The 23,665-nt window shown below is 39.6% G+C and overlaps 1 protein-coding gene across 1 annotated transcript in view; it reads right to left on the bottom strand.

Moving 5' to 3' along the window:
• The window catches only part of FRMPD4 (FERM and PDZ domain containing 4), a 787,588-nt gene extending 764,204 nt beyond the window's left edge, over positions 1-23,384 (bottom strand). Inside the window, exons 1-3 of the mRNA XM_044391879.3 lie at positions 23,298-23,384; positions 22,097-22,254; positions 8,632-8,755 (exon numbers count right to left, since the gene is read on the bottom strand). Coding sequence (XP_044247814.1) covers positions 8,632-8,755; positions 22,097-22,223 — 251 coding nt within the window. The 5' untranslated portion in view covers positions 22,224-22,254; positions 23,298-23,384. The remainder of the gene's footprint in view (positions 1-8,631; positions 8,756-22,096; positions 22,255-23,297) is intronic.
• Positions 23,385-23,665: the final 281 nt, after the last annotated feature.

The raw sequence follows: 23,665 nt of genomic DNA, 5'->3' as shown, positions 1-23,665 counted from the left end.
AATTTTCCAATAATATTCCAATAAAATGAGTTTTATATTTAAGATGCAAGAAAATATAAAAATGTACTTATTTGTATCATCTTCATAAAGCATTTTCTGTAAGGAAATTATGTACTTACAAATCATGTTTTAACTGTACTAGATAATAAATAAATCAATCCACTTTGTTAGAACAGGAAATTAATCTTGTAGGCACCTTCTCAAAACTCCATTTATCTATGTTATCATTTCGCTACCTCTTTCCTCATGATAATGCAAGGAGAAAAAACACAATCCTGATATACTGGTAATGTGAGACCTCAGAATAGTACCCATTTTAGATGAAAGTTTCAACCAAAAATCATAGCCGACAAAAAAAGTCATGGTCAAGTGTTCACATACTCACGAAGAGACAAAAGACTGGCTTCGTAATGGTATAATGTTACCTTCCTACTAGCATATAGCTCAGTGCCAGGTACACTGTTAGTAAATAGAGTCATTAAATGAATGGATGTCAGTGTGTGCAAGCTTCTCCAGGGAGGAGACATCTGAGCAGAGACATGAGTGATAAAACATTGCAGATGAAGGGAACAATTTGCACAAAATCATGAGTCAGAAGGGAGGGTTGATATTAAGAAATGATTATCAGGTAACAACAACAATAATAGTTAAAAACAGAAATAGAATAAGTAAAACAGAAAAAATATAAACAAAAAATGAAAGATGGGATTACTGGACCTGGTTTGTATGTGAGTGAGCGTGTGTGCATATTCCCCCACTTTGGGCTTTTGAGTTTTGTATTGGAAAGGGGACGTGTTCCCATGGCAAATATATTCAAGACACAGAACTTCCAACCCATTAGCCCCAGTCCCCTGGGAGGATTGTGTTCAACCCCATCAGCAATTATCTGTAATACAGGATAACCATCTTTACCTGAGAGTAGGCTTTGAAAGGGCAAAGCACAGTCCTTGTCAGACGAGGGTCCTTCAAGTTCATGTTGAATTGCCTAGAGAAAGACCTTCTGACCTCTCTGTTTGCTTTTCAAAGCACTGAGTTGGTCTGTGCTTCTTAACCAGGGGAAAAAAAAAAAAAAAAAGGCTGGGGGGGGGGGTGCGGCAATGTCTAAATCGATCTCCTCTCTGTAATTCCAACATGTTTCCCAGTTGTTTCCTTCTAGAAATCCACTGTACTGAAACAGAAGACTCCCTAATTATCGTCTTAAAAAACTTCAGAAAATAGAAGTGCATACTGGAGGAAAATTATGAATGGGGAGTACAAATTGGCGGGGTTTGAATCATTGATTATTATTGGATACACCCTCTTGATGTGTGTGAGGAAAGCTGAGAAACTAACAAATGTGCATCCTGCAAAATAAGGTGCCCTCTAAGCTGAGCATCTCACAAGGGCACTTTGGTTTTATAAGTATGCTGCCATAAATTCATCCCAGCCACTGAAAGTACAGATGGAATAATCAATCACATAAATGAGCTCAATAAGATTTTTTTTTAGTAGGCTCCATGCCCAATGTGGGGCTCGAACTCACCTGAGATTAAGAGTCTCATGCTCTATCGAAAGAGCCGGCCAGGTGCCCCTCAATACAATTTTGCTTTATTTGAGTATATATTCAACTCAAAGCTTTGAAATAATAGATTTTGTGCATTGTTAATTAAGCTTATTGAATAGAGACAATTTGTTGAGTAGCACTTTTAAGTCTTTTGGGGGGAGGAGGGAGTCATGTGCCTCTTTGAGAAGAATACCTCAACAGATAAGAACGTGCACCAAGTATGGAGGAATTCACGGGTCCCCTGAGTCTACTGTGGAAGGCCCCTGCCTTCGAGACACTGGAAGATAACAGTAATACCTCAGGTCTGTGTGGCCCTGGAAGAAGAATTTTCATTCTGTAGGTGATGTGTACACCCAGGCAGGCCGTGCTGACATACAGCTGTATTTTTTTTTAATATTTAAAAAATCCTTTTAATTGTTGTAAAATACACATAACATAAAGTTTACTATGTTAACCATTTTTTAGTGTACAGTTCAGTTGTGTTAAGTGTATTCGCACTGCTGTACAACCAGTCTCCAGAACTCTTCTTGTCTTGGGAAACTCTACCTATTAAACAACAAGTCCCTATTTCTCCCTCCCTGTCCCTCGTGACAACTACCATTTTACTTTGTTTCTACGAATTTGACTACTCTAGGTGCCTGATATAAGTGGTATATAAGAGAATATTTGGGGTTTTCTTGTCTGTCTTATTGCACTTTGCATAATGTTTTGAAGGTTCTTCACCTATGTTGTAGTATTTGTCAGAATTTCCTTTCCTTTTAAAAGCTGAATAATATTCCAGTGTATCTATATACCATATACCACATTTTGCTTACCTTTTCATGTGTCAATACAGCTTTGGGTTGCTTCCACCTCTTGGCTATTATGAATAATTTTGCCATAAACATGCATGAATGGATATTATCTCTTCGAGATCCTGCTTTCAATTCTTTTAGATATATATACCGAGAAGTGGGATGACACGATGGTTTTAATACAGCCATTTTGATGGGCCCTTTTTATGCAAGGAACACCATAACTCAGCAATTCTGAATCAGGTCCCTTGTCAAAAGGGTCCCTCCAAAATGTGAAATTGGTGTTTCATTACCAAGTCATGCACATGACAGACTTCCTGATTCTTACGCTATACTTATTCCCTCCTCGATTATGTGAATTTTACTTTCAACTTTATTCCTTTCAGTATTTTTTAGAATTTTTACAAGTATGCATTAAATTTATAATAAAAAGGCAATAAAGATCTTTTAAAATCTGTTAGAACTACGTATTTAAGGGTATCTCAACGATCTCTTAACACATCAATTAAAAGGAAATTTATAATATGAATATTAGTAAATGAATTCTATATAGAGAATATGTATATATTCTAATAAAATATATATTAGATCTGTTAGAAATTTATTTGAAGACTTTCTGTCCAAAATGGAGCCAAGAATAAAGACACATAAATTCTTCCTCCTCTTAACCTTTAGTGTCCAACATAACACTGATGAATGAAATAGTATACTCAAGAAGACTTCAAATAACAGAGGTGTCTATCCCTGAATTATCAAAAGGAAAAGAAAATAAGTTAAATTTTTAGTTGAGTAAGTATAATTCTTCATTACATGTAAACAAGTAGAGCGATTATAATTTTAACATGAGATGTAGACCATTCAAGATGTTATGGCAGTTCCAAAAATGAGTGGTCACTCAGCTTAGAATGACCAAAAGTCCTTTATGAGCTGAGGACAACGGTGAGCACATGATTCCCTGTCATGGGTAGTTTGCCTACCAGATAGTGCCTGAAACTTTTACCTTCCAACTTTTGACTCACATCTTGTTCCAAACCCACCACAGGGAGATACAGCCCCAGGATGGAGACAGGACATCCATTTGTTTATTTCCTGGTTGTCAGAACAGCTAAAATTTTAATGTTTTGGTTGGGGGGGGGGTTGTCACATCAACATGGTAGCATCAACAGGAACCTGAGTCACACTAGCTCTAACAACACAACTGGGTTAAAACTATTTCATTAACAGAATCTCTTCAAAATACCACATGCCCATTTATGCTGCCCAAAGTCAAACCCAAGAACCTGGCCTATGTCATTCCAATTATTGTCAGGTCATCAAAAATTGGCTTCAGAACATACTCCTTTTGGAAGTGTCCTTGATGATTGCTTTGCAACTCTGCCTGTGCATATGTACTGCAAGATTCAGTACCCTTAGCAACCTAGAATTTCTACTTATTTGCTTATGGCTGTTCTCAAGCACTACAAACACAAAGGGTAAAGGCGCTAGCTCTCCTAGTTAGACTCTTCAGTGTTTTCAGAACAGGGACCAGGTCTACTCTTTCTTTTCCATCCCCTCCCCACCCTAGAGCTTAGTATAATGCTCTGAATGTCAGAAATCTGTTAATTTTAAGACAGTCTCTTCTAGAAAGATTAGAGAACCCTTTACCACGATATCATAAAAAAGGAACCTGGGTGGATGAGTGCCCTTGAGACTACAGCATAAGCTAGACGCATCTCTCCCTCTCTCACATAAGAACAAATCCTCATGACAATTCACTGAGAATTTTGGTGGAAAAAAAAAACACCATTTTTTTCCAGCTTTATTGAGGTATAAAAAATAGATTATTCAACCAATTTCCAAGGCTCTGATTTCTTTGTACCAGGGACTACCAATTTGTATTTTCAGCCCAGACTAGTCTTTTAGGGCCTGTCTACTAGGTATTATTACCTCAGAGGCCCTTTCTACTTCAAAATTGTCCCAAGCTTAGCTCACTTAGCCCATAAAATATCAGCTCCACAAGAGCTGGGACTTGGTTTTGTTCACTGTCGGATCCCTAGGACCTAAAATAGTGCGTATCATGCAGGTGGGTGTTCAATAAAGATTTGTTGAATGAACTGATGAATGAATGAGTGAAAAGATCTTCCCAGAAGGCCGAGTCTTCCATTACTGCTACACATTGCTGGAGTGTTCTTTGGCACTTGACAGTTAAGATTGAAACCTATACTTCTTCCCATTATCTCATCCCTCCAGTTTCCTCTTCTTCCATCAAAGCACCCTCTCTGATGCCTCATCCCTATCTGTCTCTAAATATGCTCAGAATCTACTATCAAAAAACCAAATGTTCCTTTATTATACAAGCTATCCAGAAATCTGTTTCCAATCTCAGTTCTCCAGCCCGACCTCACCCTTCATACCCTTGTAATCTTGAAAACCTTAGAGCTCCCAACTTGAATCCCACTTTGTCTCCTCTGAGCCTTTCTCAGGCAAGGTCTGGCTTGCTTGCGATGCCCAGCTATCTCTTTCGTATCCTTTAATTCCCACTGCAGACATTACCTCCCCTATGGAACCTTTCCCAGTACCGTCCTCCTCCCAGGCAAGCCAACAAAGCGGTCTTCCTCTGTGCTCTCGTTATACCTTAATCCAGGACTTCCCAAACTTTTTCACATTTTGGTACACACAGAAGAAGTTTAAGGGTAAAGGGGCAAGGCTGTGCATGGCCATAAGCAATTGGCCTGGGTCTCATGACACCACAGTCCTCATGCAGCAACGTCTGGGTACACTTGTAACCCAGTCATAGCATACCAGCATGACATGTCACACTAGTTGGTAGCTCTGCTCTCAGCATGTCACAATCACTGCATTCACCCCATTGCATTATAATTATTTGTGTTTGTCCTTCATTGCACCTGTGAAGTCCTCAAGGGCAAGAACCCTGTATTCTCATTTTTCATGTTTCAAATTATCACACAGTAAAGTTGACTTTTTGATGTACAGTTCTATAAATGTTCTATAAATGTTATCACATGTATAGATTCCTGTAACCATGATCACAACTAGGATACAGAATAGCTCCATCACATCCTTCCCTAACCCTTCACCCCTGGCACCCATTGATCTGTTCTCTGTCACTATAGTTTTGTCTTTTGGGGAATGTCATATAAATGGAATCATACAGTACATAACCTTTTGCAACTGGCTTCTTTCACTCAGCATAATGCCTCTGACATTTATCCAAAATTGTTGTGTGTATCAATAGTCTGTTCCTTTTTATTGCTGAGTCGTATTTCATTGTGAGGATTTAACACAGTTTGTTTATCCAGGCGTCCCTTGAAGGATGCTTGGGTTGTTTCCAGTTTGGGGCAATTTTGAACACAGCTGCTATAAACTTATGTGAAAGGTTTTTCTGTGAACATGAGTTTTCATTTCTCTGGGGAAATACCCAGGAGTGGGACTGTATGGGTTTTATAGCAAACGTATATTTAGCTTTATGAGAAGCTACCAAATAGTCTCCAAAGCGGCTCTAGCACTTTGCTGGTCCACTGCACTGGCAACCCATGAGAGTTCTGGTTGCTCCACAGCCTGGCTAGCACTTGGCACGGCCAGCACTTTTCCTTTTTGCGATGCTAGTAGGTGTGGCGCAGCGTCCCGCTGTAGCCTTGACGTTTATCTTTGTACCCCAGCGCTTAGCACGTGGGTAGGTTATCCATAAATATTCATTAAACTGAAATCAACTCATCCCATTTTTAACTTCTGTTTTTACCCTCACTACTGTTTTTATACTTTCTACCAAGCTTTGGGTTTAAAAACCAAAGAAACTGCAGAAAAGTGTTACATTCCTTCCTACCTGCCTGTACTCACTCCTCCTACCAAGTTCTAAATGAATCATTCTTCCTACTAGGAGATTAGAATCTTCCTACCAGAAGATACAGCAACATAACTTACAGCTTTCTCTCAAACTTACACTGAACCTGAAGGCTTACAATCCAGATTGCTTCTGAAAAGCTCTGCTATCCCTGCTACTAGCTTACCAGAGAACAGTAAGACTAATCATCAGTAGGTAGGTAACTGGATGAGCCAGGCACTATGAAAGGAGATGTTGTTTTAATAACTAACTTACCCCTCCAACCCCAAGAGGTAGGTATGATCCTCATTTTACAGACATGAGGACTGAGACTTAATGAAACTGACAAAGTTGCCCAAAGCCATACAGCCAGGAAATGAAGCAACACCCAGGTCAGACTAATTCCGGAAACTACGGTCCTGACCATTCTGTGCGGCCGCTCTGCTGGGCAAAGGAACCAGGTGCTCTTTAATCAACAACAAAAACAACCTCAAGTCACTTTAATTTTGAAGGTAATAAAACTGCAGGCAAGTGAACCATTCTCAGGGACCTCCCAGTCTCGGGTCCCTGCACTGCCTGACTGGAGGACAGACTAAGGATTTTAGATCTTATTCCTGTGAAAAGTCAGCAGCACAAGTGAGACTCAATTGAGTGAACTGGACCAGCAGCACTTGCTCTGTGAAGACTGCCCCCGCGCATTGAATCTTGAACCACGTTTACATAGTTCTATGTTCTATACCTGACAGCATCCTCTGCTGTAGATATGAGCTGAAGTTATAATAATGGCTTGCTTTTTTGTGTTGAGTCATTAAAAATAAAATCATATTTTATGTATAAAAAGAAAACTAATAATATGCTAACTCAGATCATCTAATGACTAAGCACATCCAGGGATAACATCAAACTTCAGTCTTCAGAGACTTATCTAGCACTAATTCTAATAAAACAAGACACACTAGACTTTTCACTGGATACATGGAGTTAAAACTGGCCAACAAACTATCAAACCGGAATTCAGGGGTTTGGCTTTAGTATTTTGATATACAATATTTCTTATCTCTTTTATTACCTACTTTCTCCCAAACCTGTAAATAATACGCTTCAATGAGCTTGGAGCTGAATCTATTTCTTTTCGTGTTACTGATCAGGCAAGCAAGAGACACAAATCTCAGGATCCTAGGTCTTAAGCAGTCATTCTCCTTAATCCAAATATATTCAATCATTTCATCCTTTGGGTATGAAATCAGGAAGAAAATGCGTGCATAAAAAGAAAAGTTATCCAATGAAATGACATCACAAGCAAACAGTAGTTTTGGGAGATCAGGGTTGTTCCAAAATGTCACAGTTTTGTGCGTTTTAATCCCACAGAATGACAACATCAGTTTCTAAATTTCCCTTACAATGAACTACACAACAGAAAGAGGTTTCATTTGCACCCATGCAAATTGTCACAACTGTTTTAAAACAGATAGTGCTACCAAGTGATTACTACTATGGAAAATTATGGCAACTCTAAACACATTTGGCTCAAAGTCTCACGTAATAAAAGTCAAGGGTAATGATTTTTACCCATTTGGAGAGCTTCTCTTAACCTGTGGCAGTTTCTTTATACGTGGGCCTCCACACAATGTTCCTACTGCAACGCTTAAACACTCAATAATCATAGAACCTGCTGAAAGAATACCATTTAAACAAATTTATAAGTGCCAGTGATTAATGAGGAAGCATTAAATAGCAGAATGACTGGAAACTTTCCAATTGGCATTGCAAAGTGTATGCATTACTGACAAATTTCTCATACTTCGAAGTTCAACACCTCAAGAAAGACTTACATATTTTTATAAACCATAAGCCACTCATCAAGGATCTGAACTTTCTGTAAAAAGTAGTTTTTTCCAAAGGAGAAAAACTTTTTATCAAGACCACTGGAGATAAAGAAGCAATTAAATACAAACCAATTTGTATAGCCAACATGCATTTTCTGTTTAAAAATCAAAACTTTTCATCCTGACAGATACATTTGTCACTGAGAAGATACCACTTTTAAAAGAAAATAAACACAGCACAATCCAATTTCCCTTGCAAACAGAGCAGTCAAAAGTTTACTGTGAATGATAGCCTATTATAATACCATATATAAGGACGAGCAGCTAAAGTCAGTTTCTCTCTTCCCGAAAGTGCCTCTGGACAGTTAGTCTTAAGGAAATAAACAGCCAAAGAAGTATACGGTTGTCATACTTTTCTTGATAGGATATTCCTGCCTCACCTCCAATATTCTTTTTAAAAATTAGAATTACTGAGACAAAATTCAGAAGGATCCCATCACTCTTCTATCAAAGGCATCATTTTTGTATAATTCTGAGACATGGTCTTCAACCCATGTCCAAATAAATTCATCCTACCAAAAAACATAAGCTAATCTCAGAAAACAATGATAAGACCCCGGATATTTGTACTTGAGGACTATTACTCACTGGCATATATGTTCTCCTTCGTCCTCTACTGCCTGGCCGAAGCCCCAGGGAATGGAAAAAGTCTGCCAAGTTTCTCCTTCAAGATCCTCGTCCATGGTAGGAAGGCAAAACAGCCCACCTTTTCCTAAGGATAGAAAAAAAGAACTCCGTTCTTTATTCTTTTAAAAGAAGAATGATTGTATCATTGCAAACAACTGCTAGGCAAGAAGAGTGAGAGAGGAAGGAGAGGAGGAATCGATGCTGAGAGGCCAATCATATTTCATCACTCAGCTACTTGGAAACCAGATATGCTTAGACAATCACGTGCTTTGAGAGATTTGAGGATGCAAAAGAGGAGTAGCTCTGTCTTTTGTAAATTATTAACAGGGACATTTTTTTCCTGACCATGAGCAAAGATATACAGGTTACCCATTTTGGAAAAATGCAATCAGGTTTGGAATAGAGCATATAAATCGACAAGTCAAGAAACAAGATTTCTCCTGATCAAAGTTCTGCCCCTGACCACTATGAATCAAGACAGCCCGGTGCAGTTAGAATCAGAGCGATAGTATACTGGGAACGAACTGGCACCTCTGACAGTCTGAACAGGTCACAACTGCAGTTTCAGCATTTGCCTCTGACGAAAATGAGTATTTGCTCTTCCTCACCCGAGAACGCACTATGGGGTATTTTGCGCTATGAGCTGGAATAAAGCCACCTGCACACAACTCACACAGCTCTCTTAGATTTCAAAGTGCTGCTTAACTTCTCTCACGGCTTTCTTGTGTTTCATCCAAATTTGATATGTAGCGTGTCTACCTTAAAGCTATTCAAAAGTTGCCGATTTTAATGCTAGATCCTACCCAGTAATTTAAACCCAGTGGAAAAACGCCAGTCCAGGAAGCCTTCAAAAAGTAACATCTTAAAAAAAAGCATTGGTTTCTCATGGCAAAGACAGGGGACACTGGGGGCACATTGTGTTGAGCGGTATGGAATGTCTCTTTTTCTCTAGACCGGGATTTCTCCACCTCAGCATTATTGACATTTTGGGCCGGATAGTTCTTTGTTGTGGGGCTGCCCTATACGTTGGAGGCTGCTGAACAGCATCCCTGGCCTCTAACCACTAGATGCCAGCAGCATCTCTCCAGCTGTGACAACCAAAAATGGCTCCAGACATTGCCAAATATCCCCTAGGAGGTAGAATCACCCCCAGCTGAAACCACTGTTCTAGACCCATTTCTTTGGTGAAGTTGTTCAAAAGAGGAGTGCTATTTACATTTGAGATAGGCTCCTGCCAAAGACAAGTGGTAGGTAAAGTCAAGGCTGTGGGTGAACCATACGACGCATATGCAGGTGGCCAATCCGATTTGTCAAAATGGAGACATATCTGAAGTGGGGAATACCAAGTCTCCATGGACATTTGCTAAACTGCTCACTACCCGTGATGATTAATTGTGTCACCTTGACTGGGCTATGGGTGCCCAGATTTTTGGTTAAACATTATTTTGGGTGTACCTGTGAGGGTGCTTCCAAATGGATTAACATTTCAATCAGTAAACTGAATAAAGCAGACTGCCCTCCCCAATGTGGGTGGGCCTCATACAGTCCCCTGGAGGTCTGAATACAACAAAAGGTGGAGTAAGAGAGAAATTGTTCTCTCTGCCTAGCCTTGAGCTGGGCCATGGGTCTTCTCAGGCACTCTGACTGGAACTTATACATTGGCTCTCCTGGGTCTCCAGCTTACAGATGGCAGATCATGGGACTTCTGAGCCTCCAGAATCATGCGAGCCAATTCCTTAGAATACATCTCTATGAACCCTTGCCCAAATACGTGCGTGTGTGGATTCTATTGGTTCTGCTTCTTGGACAGTCCTAACTAATACACTACTATAGTTTGCAAGTCTCCCAAACCTGCCATTTAAAATATGCTAATTTCCCCTTAGTTACATATCCTTCATTTTACCTTGGTTTCTGTCATCCCATTGCAAGTAGGGTTTGCTCTGGCAAACTATTCTGAGCTGATCTTTGACAGCGAAACAAATCAAGGCAGAGATAATGAGGACATAGATTCCCTGCCTATTCGTGTAACCTTAACCAACCCCAGTTGCGATGTTTCCTTATGAGCCTTAGATTGGTGCAAAAAAAAAAAAAAAAAAAGCCTTTCCAATTAAATACAATAACAGCAGTCTATTTAAATTCAACACTGAGAAAATTAGGCAGATGGTTTCAAAAGCAAAACTGCGGTTGGAGTCCACAGGTGATGGCAGACATCTTGTCATTAAGAAGAACGGCATGCCTAAGGGAGCAATCTTGCAGACAGGAAGTTGTCTTGGGGGAAGGAACAGCCTTCAGAGCCTCAGAATTTGCTGAGTAGGAGTGGGTGTGACCCAAAGGAAGGCAAGTTCCTCACATGATCAACTGTGTCAGTACGGCCATCTGTCCTCTCCAGGGCTCATTCTGGAAATTAGTGTGGAGGGGTCAGTCTCTAAAGTGCTGAGGTTTGTGCTTTCAGGCTCCTCTGAAAAAAGGGTACTGAATAGGCAGGGAAAGAGAGGTGCATGCCCCATTTGCTTTGGGATAGGAAAGAGAACCGGAGTATTTAATAGAGCACATTGGTGTCCCGAAATTGGTAATCCATGTCCTCCTCTATGGGCGGGATCGGAGGAGGAGGAGGCTGTCTGCCTTGGGAAATGTCCAGGGTGCTCAACGTGGCCTGGATGGGGGGGAAGGACCCTCCAGTTAAGCGCTGGGTCCTCAAAGCAGGAGCTTCAAGAAATAAATCTATTTCTAGCCTATTCCCCATGTTTATTCCTTGGCTGTGTGCTGTGGATTTTTCTTTTCTTTTCTTAACTTGGCAGTACTCATTTCTTAATAATGTCAAGAGCTACCAACTGGATTGCTGCAGTTTTACATCATTGCTGGATGGCAAGGATTTATTAAACACCTGCCAAATGGTCTGCACAGTGGCAAATATGAAAGACTTAGATCACATGCTGCTACCCTCAAAAAACTTATATTCTAGGATTCTATGGGGAGATGGTAAATATCCACGAGCAGCAGATTTGGAATACTTCATGTCATGTTCTCATTTGTTTTTACATCAAACTGGATTATTTTGCCTACTTCAAAATACTAACATAGACTTTGAGTGATTTTATTTATTATTTTTTAAGATCTTATTTATTTATTAGACAGAGAGAGAGAGAGGGAGAGAGAGTGTGCAAAAGCAGGGAGAGGGGCAGAGGGAAAGGGAGAAGCAGGCTCCCTGCTGAGCAGGGAGCCCAGGGCTCCATCCCAGGACCCCAGCATCAAGAAACTGAGCCAAAGGCAGACACTTACCCAACTGAGCCACCCAGGCATCCCTTTGAGTGATTTTAAATTACTTATGAACATAATCATCTTTTTTGACTTGCCAATAGAAAAATAAGACTACTATTTTATAGTTGAGAAGACAATTTTATAACACTCTAAGGAAGATGTTGAGAATTATTTCAAATTGTTCAGATAAAGTCCTTAATTCTGGGTCTGACATTCAAGGTCTGACATTTCAGTGCCATGGTTTTCCACCTCTAAACATTTGTTTTTTTCTCTGTCCTCCCATTAGAACACCAATTGCCTTCTTCCTGACCGAAATCAATCTTTCCTCAAACACCTGATTCACAGCTTACTTCCTATGATGCCTTCCACTTTCTCCAAGACAATTAATCTCGCCAACTCAGTACTTGGAAAGGACACAGTACCTCTCTAAAGCAGCTATCACATTCTGCCATACATTACAGGTACTTGTGTACAAGTCTGCTAAGTTCACTTATTGTTCTAATAGGCTTCTTGTAGACACTTTAGCATTTTCTACATAGATGACTGTGTAATCTACAAATGAAATCAGTTTTGCTTTTTCTTCTTCTCATCCTTCTCTCCCCACTTCTCCCCCTTGCCTTAATGTACTGGTTAGAACCCCCAGTACCATGTTGAATAGAAGTGGGGAGAAGGGAAATCCTTGCCCCGTTCCTGACCTTATGGGGAAATCATTCTTAAATAGTGGAAAGAGCTGATAAACTGAACTTTATCAAAATTTTTAAAGCATGGTGTTCAACAGGGTGGGTACAGAGAAAATATTTTTGTGTTTCTGCAGAGGTAGGGATTTCTGAATAAATTTTGCTGAAAACTTGGGATCCAGAGCAAGAGCAAGCCTTGGAAAGGTAATTTAGAACAGTATAGATACTGAGAGAACTCCAGACAGATTCACCTAACTCTGGAGGTATATGTTAACGTTTCAAGGGAAAATGAGGCTCAGGACCTTGGAGAGCCAGAGTCATTGAGGCTTCTCTGGTCCTTAAAAAGCTACATTCCAAAAGGTTAAAGTGAGAACCCAGGATCCTTTCATCCCATCCCCAAGAAGCAAAAGTTTTATTCCCTCTTTTTGAGAGAAGAGGGGGGAGACAATTGCCTCTTTCTCCTGTATACAAGCAGAGAAAATCCATTCTTCTCCATCCCTCACCTATGGATCATCTGGTCCCTCACAGGAGAGATTTTTCCATCTGACTTTCATCGTGAGGTCCCAGGCGGTAAGGTCTGGGGCAAAGGAGCCAATGTGATGATTATTATGTAAATAACACTAATGATAGTCTGTCTCTGATTCAGAAACCTTGTGGACACAATCAGGATAAAATTAACGAGACAAGTACTAAAAGCCCCAGAAAAAGACTATGCTTTGCTTTCTCTGTCTCTCTTGCTGCAGGAGGCTATAAAGAATAGGTCTTAATTTTCTGAAAATTGGTAAATGCCTTCAGGTTAAAAGCAGCTTCTGTGCTCATTTACCTGCCAGGTTTCTCCTTCATTTTTTTTCCTTTTTTTTTTCTTGTGATTAAATATACATAACATTAAATTTGCCATTTTAACCATTTTTAAATGTACAGTTCAGTCACATTAAGTATACTCACAATGCCATGCAACCGTCTCCGCTACCTATTTCTAAAACTTTTTCATCATCCCCAGAAGAAACTCTGTAGCAATAATTCCCCATAACCCCTTCCCACAGTCCCTGGTAATCCCCATTCTACTTTCTGTCTCCATGAATTTGCCTAGTCTAGGTACCTTATGTAAGTGAAACCACACAGTATTTGTTCTTTAGTGTTTGGCTTATTTTACTTAACATAATGCTTTCAAAGTTTATCCATCTTGTTACATGTACGAGAATTTCATTCCTTTTTATAGATGAGTAATATTCCATGGTATGGACAGAGCACATTTTTATCCATTCATCTGCTGATGGACACTTGGGTTGTTTCCACGTGTTGCATATGGTGACAAATGTTGCTATGAATATTGATGTACAAGTATGTTTGAGTTCCTGCTTTCAATTCTTTTGAATAAACACCTAGGAGTGAAATTGCTGGATCATATGGTATTTCTATGTTTAACTTTTTGAGAAACTGCCAAACCGTTTTCCACAGCAGCTACACCATTTTTCATTCCCACAGCAATGCACGAAGGTTTCAATTCACCGCGTCCTTGCCAACGCTTGTTATTTTACACTTTCCTTCACTTTTGTGCTTTTGTCAGCTCTCCGGTAATTTTAAGCTTTATAAAAAATATTTAATCCAGAGACTTGGTCTGAATAACTGACCCTGCCACTCTCAGAAATAGAAGACCTCCTTTTACTTCTGCAAACTTCTATGACAGTACCACGCAGATTTGGTAATAAACCTCCAGGTAATATCATTGGCTCTATTCAATAACAAAAGTTTAACAGAGTAAAACGTAAAGATTTAATTGGCTATGTTAAATGATTCAGGAATTGGGCTCGCATCCCATCTAGCAAGAAGAAAGGAACCCAAGGAGCTGTACAAAATGGAAGGCTTTTATAGACAGAAGGGAGCAGGGATAAAGAAAGAGCAGATTACGTCATCTCCCTTTGGGGGACAGAAGAGAGTCTATGTGGCAGATTACCTCATTGGTGCTAACCAGAAAATTCCAGACTCACCCATGAAGACTACATTCCCAGGGAAGTCAGAAACTGCAATTAGGCTAGGTAGTAAGCCCTGGTTTGGTGACGTGGGCCTGATACAAGTGACTCTATCTGGGGCCCATGGTTTTCTCTTTAACAGCTCTACAGCATCAGAGAAAACTTTTACTTCTGAGAGAAAAGTTAGAACAAATACATCTTTAATTTTACATTAACATATATATTATTTTGAATTCCTACGTGCATTTTTAGTATTTCTCCATATACAGATTTCTGCCCTTCTCATGTGGCTGACACACTGTTAACACAGAGTGAACATGTTAACTCTAAAGATACATCATCTACAGAATGAATGATTTTTAAGTTGAAATCACCCTTTGGAGACCGGCCTGCTTAGTGTGTCATAAAAAATGTTTTTTGTCTAGTAACAATAAAAGCTGACTTTAATGAAAATTGAGGACATGTTAGTACTACTCTTCTGTTATCTACATGCTGTCGTTTACTTTTGTATTTCCTTTTATTTTCTCCATAAAAGTTAGGAAATTTCACATAGCTTGCTGAGGATAAAACCAATCTTTTTCAACTCTGAACTTATAGTTAGAAATAATAAACATAGGATGAGATTTTATCCTTCCTGCCGAAAGAAAAGGAAATGTCATTAAAAACATAAATTGATTACAATCTTCTCAAATTGAATGGGGAATTTTCATCCCAAACTCCCTCTGTCAATCTAAATGCTCCAGTAATATTGTTCAAGGTTCAGATAAGTTGACTATTAAGTAAATTAGCTTTGAACATGCAAGTGGCATTCAAAAACCTGGCTAGCCATGAAAGATTTAAGTTGAATTGTCCTTGCAATGAAAAATGAGGAAAGGATTAGAAAATCTCATTACTTAGAATTCACACAGCAATTCATATTTTCTATGCTTCTATAATCAGATGCAAGTCATTGCTCTAAAAGGCCCTGTGCAGTTTTTAGTGGGCACCATTTTCCATAAAGCTCACAAAGGCAGAATTTCCTATTTCCACCAATCTTCCTTCCCTATCATTCATTCAATGTTTACTGAGTACCCAGAGTGAGCCAGGCACTGTGCCAGGCAGCAGGGCTAGAGAAATGAATAATGTCTGGACGAGTTCGTTGACTTTAGCACCTCCCTCCCCACAATGTTTGAGACTGCTGGTTGCAATTTTGTTGTACCGGGTTTTTGCCTCTTTGCCCAGGCTCTTTGATCATTCCTCATCCACCACTTCACACCCATCTCCTATTTGGTACTCAACATGTCTTTATCTCTAAAGTATTGCTATTCAGGTCTGCCTCACTCCCTCTATGTTCTACATCTTCTAAGCCAGTCCTAATCACTCTCCTTTCCTCAGCTCGGGAATTGGTCTAGGTGCAATGCCCACTGCCCCCAGTGAGAGTTGGGATTAAGGATGACAGGTAAAGGGGTGCCTGGGTGGCTCAGCCATTAAGCGTCAGCCTTCGGCTCAGGTCATGATCCGGGGTTCTGGGATCAAGCCCCACATCGGGCTCCCTGCTTGGTGGGAAGCCTGCTTTTCCCTCTCACACTCCCCTTGCTTGTGTTCCCTCTCTCGCTGTCTCTGTCAAATAAATAAATAAAATCTTTCAAAAAAAAAAAAAGGATGACGGTAAAATACAGGACTCCCACTATATTTGAATTTCAAATAAACAATAAAATTTTTTAGTGTAAGTATGTATATCCCGTGTAATATTTGAGATGGGACGTACTTATACTAAGCAATTATTTGACGTTATCTGAAATTCAGATATAACTGGGAGTCCTGTATTTTTATTTACTAAATCTGGTAACCCTACTCAGGGTAAACATGATACATTCCTGAAGGAACTGACCAGTGTGAATTAATGCATGTACTACTAGATGAATTACAGTAGGACTTGCTTGGGACTAGTCTTGGGTTGGGTTCCCCCCAGAAGCAGACCCTGAGAGAAGGATCTGCGTGCAAGTAGTTTATTTGGGAGGTGACAGAAGAGAGGGAAGAGAAGGAAGTCAATGCAGTGTGCATTAACCAACAAGGTACTGCTGTGGATAAGCGAGAACCCCCTTCAGAGATGTCTCCCCCCAAGAACAAGAACACTGCAATATCTTTCTTCAGCTCACATTTGGCATTAATTGAGGACCACTGCTGAGGATCTGAATTCCCCTGCATTTTCAGCCAAGCATGCCTCGGCAGCCAGATGAAAGCCTCTGGCAGAGTGATAGTGAAAGCCTGCAGAAATGGGGAGTGCCAAGGGGATATGAACAGGCACTGCCGTGACAGCATCTGCTACAGTGATATCTCTGGATCATGAGCCCTATATAAACTGAGTTAATTTGGGAATCAAATTTAAGTCCAAAAATCATGGGAAGTAAGAATTGGGAAAGACCTCAAAGATAATGCAGTCCAACTCCCTTATTTCACAGATCAGGGTGTTATGGCTCAGGGAGTTACTTACCCAAAGGCAAAGAGTTACCTATTGACAGGTCTAAGGTGCTATTTCTACTATTATTAGGTCACCATCAAAGACTGATGGATGATGTGCAAAGAATGTTCACATTTCATGGACGCCGGTGTGAGCATTCTACACCCAAGAGAGAAGTAGCTCTCTGAGTTTGGTTAGGAGTGGGGTGTTGGGCAAGCACCATACTTATCTGGTAATTATGTAGACCCTGAAGTGATGCACTCACTGTGAGCTAAAAATCCAGCCTCCTGCTTGGGTCTGGGAGACAGAGTAGGATATAAATTAGGAATCACACCTCTGGCATGCAGAGGTTGCCCTGCACTAGGACCATGTCACTGACTTTTTTCTGCTCCCCACCCTCACGTCAGTGAGGTGCCCGGTGTTCCCTAGTTCACACCAAGATCCTATCTAAAAAAACTCATCTGGAGGAGGCTGGACTAGGCTGGGCTCACCTCTCCACTCTATCACTCCAGTATTCCTCCAGAGGGGTCCCACACAAACCTTAGGGGTAGACAGAATCCTTGTTCTGATTCCCTCCCAAAGTTTTGTGTGAAGATCAAGTGGGATCATGGTGTGAAATCTCTAAATTCCTATAGATTTGCAATCTATAAAAGATAACATATAACTGAGATATTCCAGCTCCTGGTGTAGAACTGCCACATAGTAGAGCTCAATAAATGTTTAATGAATAAGGGACGGAGTCCCTGAATTGCAATTCATGGCTTATCCTCACATAAAAATTCAATGTATTCTACTTCTTTTTGTTCAGTTTGTTAGAAACTCCTGACTACATGATTTGATTATATTGTTCACCTTCTGTGATCTCTGTTATAGGGCAGGCAATAGAAATAGGAGTAGCTAAGGGCAAAGATGGCAAGAAGAAATATCCAATGCAAATTCTGTGACCTGAACAAAATTTGTGCAGATCTAATGATCTTTGAAAGGTATCCACAAGGCTTTTATTTACTTAAGCATTTGTAATTTAAACCTGAACAAGAAAACCAATCAAGATAAAGTAATTGACTCTAACTTAATAGACATTTTTTTCTTCCCAAATCAGAATTTTTCTTCTGCAACATGTAGCAACTAATAATTTTCTTATCTGGCCCATAACTGATCTCACAGTAAGTCAAAGAAATTCAGCTGAGATTTTAATGTTATATTTAACATTATTTTTCACTTCTTAACTCAATATACTAGACCCATGCCTAAAGCATTACAGATAATAAGCAAACCCACCTTTCAGAGTTTCTTTACAACTCTTGACTTCCACTTTAGCAAAGCCCTTGGCAAAAGCAGTGGGAAGGAACTAAGAAGCATAGTAAGTCTGCTGCTCTAAGCACTTAAACACCAAACCAGAGAAATTAACTCAACCTGGAATGCTCCATACATCTTTAAGACACATGTGGTAAAACATTTATGTCCATTTAATGAAAGCATAGCTTCTTGAAATCATGTTTTCTAAGAAGACAGTGAGGGTAACCTTAAATCCATATCACTTTGAGTTTCCAAACATAGTCTCTTGGATTCCAGAAAAAGCAGATGTGAGCTCTGAGAAGGACCTCAGACACCACTGAGTCCATTCAACTCATTTTACGAATGACAAAATCAATGCCCGGAGAAGTTAAATGACATTCTCCAGCCCAGGGGTCAGCAAACTTTTCCTGTGAGTGTCCAAATAGTGAATATTTTAGGCTTTGTGGGCTAAATGGTCTCTGTCACACCTACTCAACTCTGCTGCTGTCATGTGAAAGGCAATACTTCAACAAATGAGCATGTCTGTGTTCCAATAAAACTTTATTTATAAATACTGGTGGTGGCCTGGACTGGGCCTATGAGCCACAGTTTCTCAGACCCTGATCCAGGTTGCACAACTGAATAATGTCAGAGCCAGGCCAGATCCAACTTCCATTACTAACTATGTTTATTTATTTATTCATCTAACAAATACCTATTAAGAGTCTACTGAGTACCAGACATAAGGCAGGACGGTAGGGCATTTAGTACAGCTGATTAACTCCAAATTCAGAGTGTAATATTTTGTCTACAGGAATAAAATCTAGCGGTCTCTACTAACTGTGTCTTAAGAAAACATCTCCAATTGGAGATCAAATTTCTGATCATGGAAATTGTCCATGGACACAAAAATTTGATGTCCTTCAGAGCTAATAGCATAATTCATCGGCAGTTGTAGGTCTCTGTTCTCAAATGCATAAGTGTAATAATCATTTTATTAACGGAAATAAGCCATCAGGACTTCCAGGACCAGCATCCCTACCCAAACCCTGGTCATGAGCATTTCTCCCATGGAGTTCTCACAGCATTTGGCTTACCCTACAACCACCCATTCTTCCTAATACAGTGTCTCTGCCAACAGATACCATGGGAAGAACTGGTTTCGGAGAAAAATGAGAAAACTAGATCCAAAGGCACTGGCTCAAGTGAGGCAGAGGGGCAGGAGAAATGTTAAGTCATTTGTTGAATCTCTCCAGAAATATTTACCAGCCTCCAAAAACATCCTGGGGATATTGGAGTATACTGTAGAGACAAGATCTCATTCTAGAGGGGCTTAGAGTGTGTGTGTGGGATTAAACAGATAGTGATAACCTTTATAAAAATTAATAAATAAAAGTGAATAATGGAATAGAGAGTAACTGGGGGCTGTGGAAAGAGGAGGGGGCTATACGAAATACAATAATCAAGAAGGTCCTCTTCAAGAAGGTATCTTCTGAGCCAAATGCTGCATGATGACAAAGAGCTAGACTCATCTGGATCATGTGGGACAGTGAGAAGCACTGGTTCAAATGGCCTGAGACAGGAACTTGTTTGGCGTGTTCAGTGTGGTTAGGCTAGAGCAGGTACAATGGTGTGACAGGAGGTCAAAATAGAAGGCAGGGGTGGCTGCAATAGAGAATGTGTCTACAAAGCAGGGCCCACGCCCCACAGGGCACGACCCAAAACAATCCACTGGGATGCAAGATAACAATATCGGCACTTTAATTTAAATGTATTTTTTGTCTAAAATGGCAAGAAAGAAATTAAGCTTTGCTACTGGGTCATATAAAGATTGTGTGGTACTCTCGCTCAGTTGGGATATCTGAAGGTCATGAGCCAAGTATGTTACTGGAAATCTCCTGAGGGAAAAGAGTTATCAAAGGGTTTGTCAGGCACCAGAATACTTCTGTTCTGTTGCAGTTGATACATACCTGGCTAAATGAATTTACAGATTATATTCTCTACTTGTAACTAAATGAACCCTCACACAACACACGAATGGCTTAAAAAGCTCTGTGTAAAAGAATCAAGGACTGACACTAATACAAATAATGCAAGCATAAGAGAAAAGCAAGAAACTAGAGTTTACGTTTCTCCTTCTCCTATTATAATCTCTTGAACAATGACAAGTCCTGAGTAAAAACAATAATGATGAAATTCAGTACTTTCAAAAGCATCTGACTGCCACATTTCACGTCATCATTCAATATTTAGATACGGCTATATAGATGTGTAAATATATACAAATATAGAGATACAGGCAGAGAATCAAAAGAAGAGTTTCTCAAAACAATACTTATTAATAATGTACTCTAACATTTTGTCTTTTATTTTATTAAAAAGTGGTATTAGTTATTATTTATAACCCACTAATGGGTTGTGATATTAATATTATAATCTACCAATACGTGGTGATATGCACTATTTGAAAAATACTGATATAATTAGATCCAAGGAGAAATCAGCCACACAACATTGAAATTAAGAAGACTCCCTCCATACAGTACTGTTAACTATCAATCTCAGTACAAAAGTATATTTCCATCTTAGAAATTGGCTAATGCTGGCACAAAGTCATCAATATCTGCAAAATATTTTAAAACTAAACAACCAGACTATGAAAACAAACCACTATCATATTTTTCAGTAATATAATGAACCTCATGGTTTTATGAGAAAGCAGCCCAGTGTCCATTGACTGATGAATGGATAAAGAAGATGTGGTATGTGTGTGTGTACACAATGGAATGTTATTCAGCCATTAAAAAAAAGATGATATCTTGCCATTTATAATGATATTAACAGTACTAGAAAATATTATGCTAAGTGAAATAAGTCAGAGAAAGACAAATACCATATGACTTCACTCATATGTAGAATTAAAGAAACAAAACAAGCAAAGAAAAAAGAGAGAGGGAGAGAGAGAAACAGAGAGAGAGGGAGAGAGAAACCAAGAAACAGACTCTTAACTGTAGAGAACAAACTGATGGTTACCAGAGGGGAGGTTGGTGGGGGGATGGGTGAAACAGGTGATGGGGATTAAGGAGTGCACTTGTCCTGATGAGCTCTAGGTGATGCACGGAAGTGTTGGATCACTATATTGTACACCTGAAACTAATATAATGTTGTATGTTAAGTATGCTGGAATTAAAATTTTTAAAGAAACCATGAGACAACATTCAGTCCATTACCTTGCAAAATTTTACTAAACCCGATGTATGTTTAAAAGTCTCAGGTCTCACCAAGGGGCACCTGGGTGGCTCAGTCGGTTGAGCGTCTAACTCTCAGTTTTGGCTCAGGTCGTGATCTCTGATCTCGTGGGTTGTAGGATTGAGCCCCATGTTGGGCTCCATGCTCAGTGGGGAGTCGGCTTGAGGATTCTCACTCTCTCTCCCTCTGCCCTCCCCCTGCTCGTGCACTCTCTCTCTTTCTCTCAAATAAATAAATCTTAAAAAAAATAAATAAAAGTCTCATTGACGATCTCTTAATATATTAATTCAGTAATACAGTCATCCTCCCTTATCCAAGGGAAATGCATTCCAAGACCCTCAGTGGATGCCTGAAACCCCAGGTAGTAACAAACCATATCTATGCTATGTTTTGTCCTACACATACATACCTATGATAGAGTTTATAAATTAGGCACAGTAAGAGATGAACAATAATAACTAATAATAAAATGGAACAATTATAACAATAAACAGTAATAAAGGCCATGTGAATGTGGTCTCTCTCCTTCTCAAAGTATCATATTGTGCTGTCCTCACCTTTCTTGTGATGACGAGATGACACAATGCCTGTGTGATGAGATGACGTGAGACTAATGACGTGGGCACTGTGATGGAGCGCTGGGCTCCTACTGACCTTCTGATGATATGCCAGAAGAAGGATCATCCACTTCTGGACCACAGTTGACTAAGGGTAACTGAAACCGTGGAAAGCAAAACCACGGGTATGAGGGGACTGCTGTGTGTAATCTACAAACATATATATACATACACAGACACATGCATCTATGGCTGATCTCGGCATTTTTTGTGAACAAATAAATTTGGAGACTACCACTATAGCTCACGGAATTTGTCTACCCTGGACCTTCAGTAGCTGCCTGTGGATTTCTAAGACCCCAGAACTAAGAACTGTGCTTTTTCACACTGTTTCTCCTTCTATTGCCTAAACTCAATGTCTGTTGTCCTTTCGTACCTGAACTACTTGCCTGGAAACTACCTACTTGGTGAAGTCCTTCTCCCAAAAGCAAGTAGTTGGACATAAGACATAAGATTGGACATAAGTTGGACATAAGATATCATAAGACCAAGCCACACAGTAGTTACTCCTAGGCCAAAGCCTTCTATGAATCAGAGCATTCTGATTTGGCTTACTCTACAATCTGGATATCCTTTTAGGAGAATCAAATGTGTGAAAGGAGCTGGTGTATTCCAATCACCACTCCATTTACCAGTTATATAATCTGCCCTGCTTAAAAGAATTACCTTTGGAGAGAGATAACAAACTTGGACTAATTATATTAGATACAAGAGCCTCAGCCAATGTCTTAACCTCTCCATGCCTCCATTTCCATATTCATAAAATGCTGAAAATACTTCCCTAATGAATCTTATGATAAGGATTCATCGGAAAACCTAGGGAGCACACCTTAGTACAATGTCCAGCACAAAATGAGTACTGCCTAGGCTGGGGCTATCACCATCGCTATTGTCGTAGTTGTCCTTCTTGTGGAGACTGAGTTCTGTGTAGCCCATCTCCGTATGTCCTACACAACTCACAGAGATGTGCTTTAAAAAAAAAATCAAGTCACACATTTCCACATTCATGAATAAGAAAACAATACCATTCTAATTGTATTTGCCAGAAAACCCAACCAATTTTTGAATCAGATCTGTGATGCTGTCTTGGACATTTTGTTTTCATAGCCACTAGATCAATTTTCGAAATGATGATGCTCACCTGTATTTTTCAAAAATGAAGATGAAATGGAAGGGCGGGTTTTGGAATCTTGCATTTTATTTTCCATTCTCTGGGTGAAGTTGGGTCATTAAGCCACTTTTTTTTTCTTGGTCTCTTTTCCATCCACCTAGAAGATAAATGGTATCTGGTTTTGACTATCTTCTTTGTACAAAATGTGTTATACATTTTTAAAGAACAGTATAATCCACTCAGTTTTACTCATTGCAAGAATTCATCTCCTGAAAGTGTCACAAATAGCTGTTCTTCCGACTCTTCTCTCTCTACCACCCTCAATTTAAATAATGATTAACTTTATGAAACTACTCATAACAATGAATTATAAAGCCTCGTTCACATTTTTCTGCACA

Source organism: Ursus arctos, chromosome X (genome assembly GCF_023065955.2).
Source record: "Ursus arctos isolate Adak ecotype North America chromosome X, UrsArc2.0, whole genome shotgun sequence".
In the NCBI taxonomy this organism is placed as follows: domain Eukaryota; kingdom Metazoa; phylum Chordata; class Mammalia; order Carnivora; family Ursidae; genus Ursus; species Ursus arctos.
The sequence above is the reverse complement of the archived record's forward strand: the minus strand, read 5'-3'. Positions and strand labels throughout refer to the sequence as shown.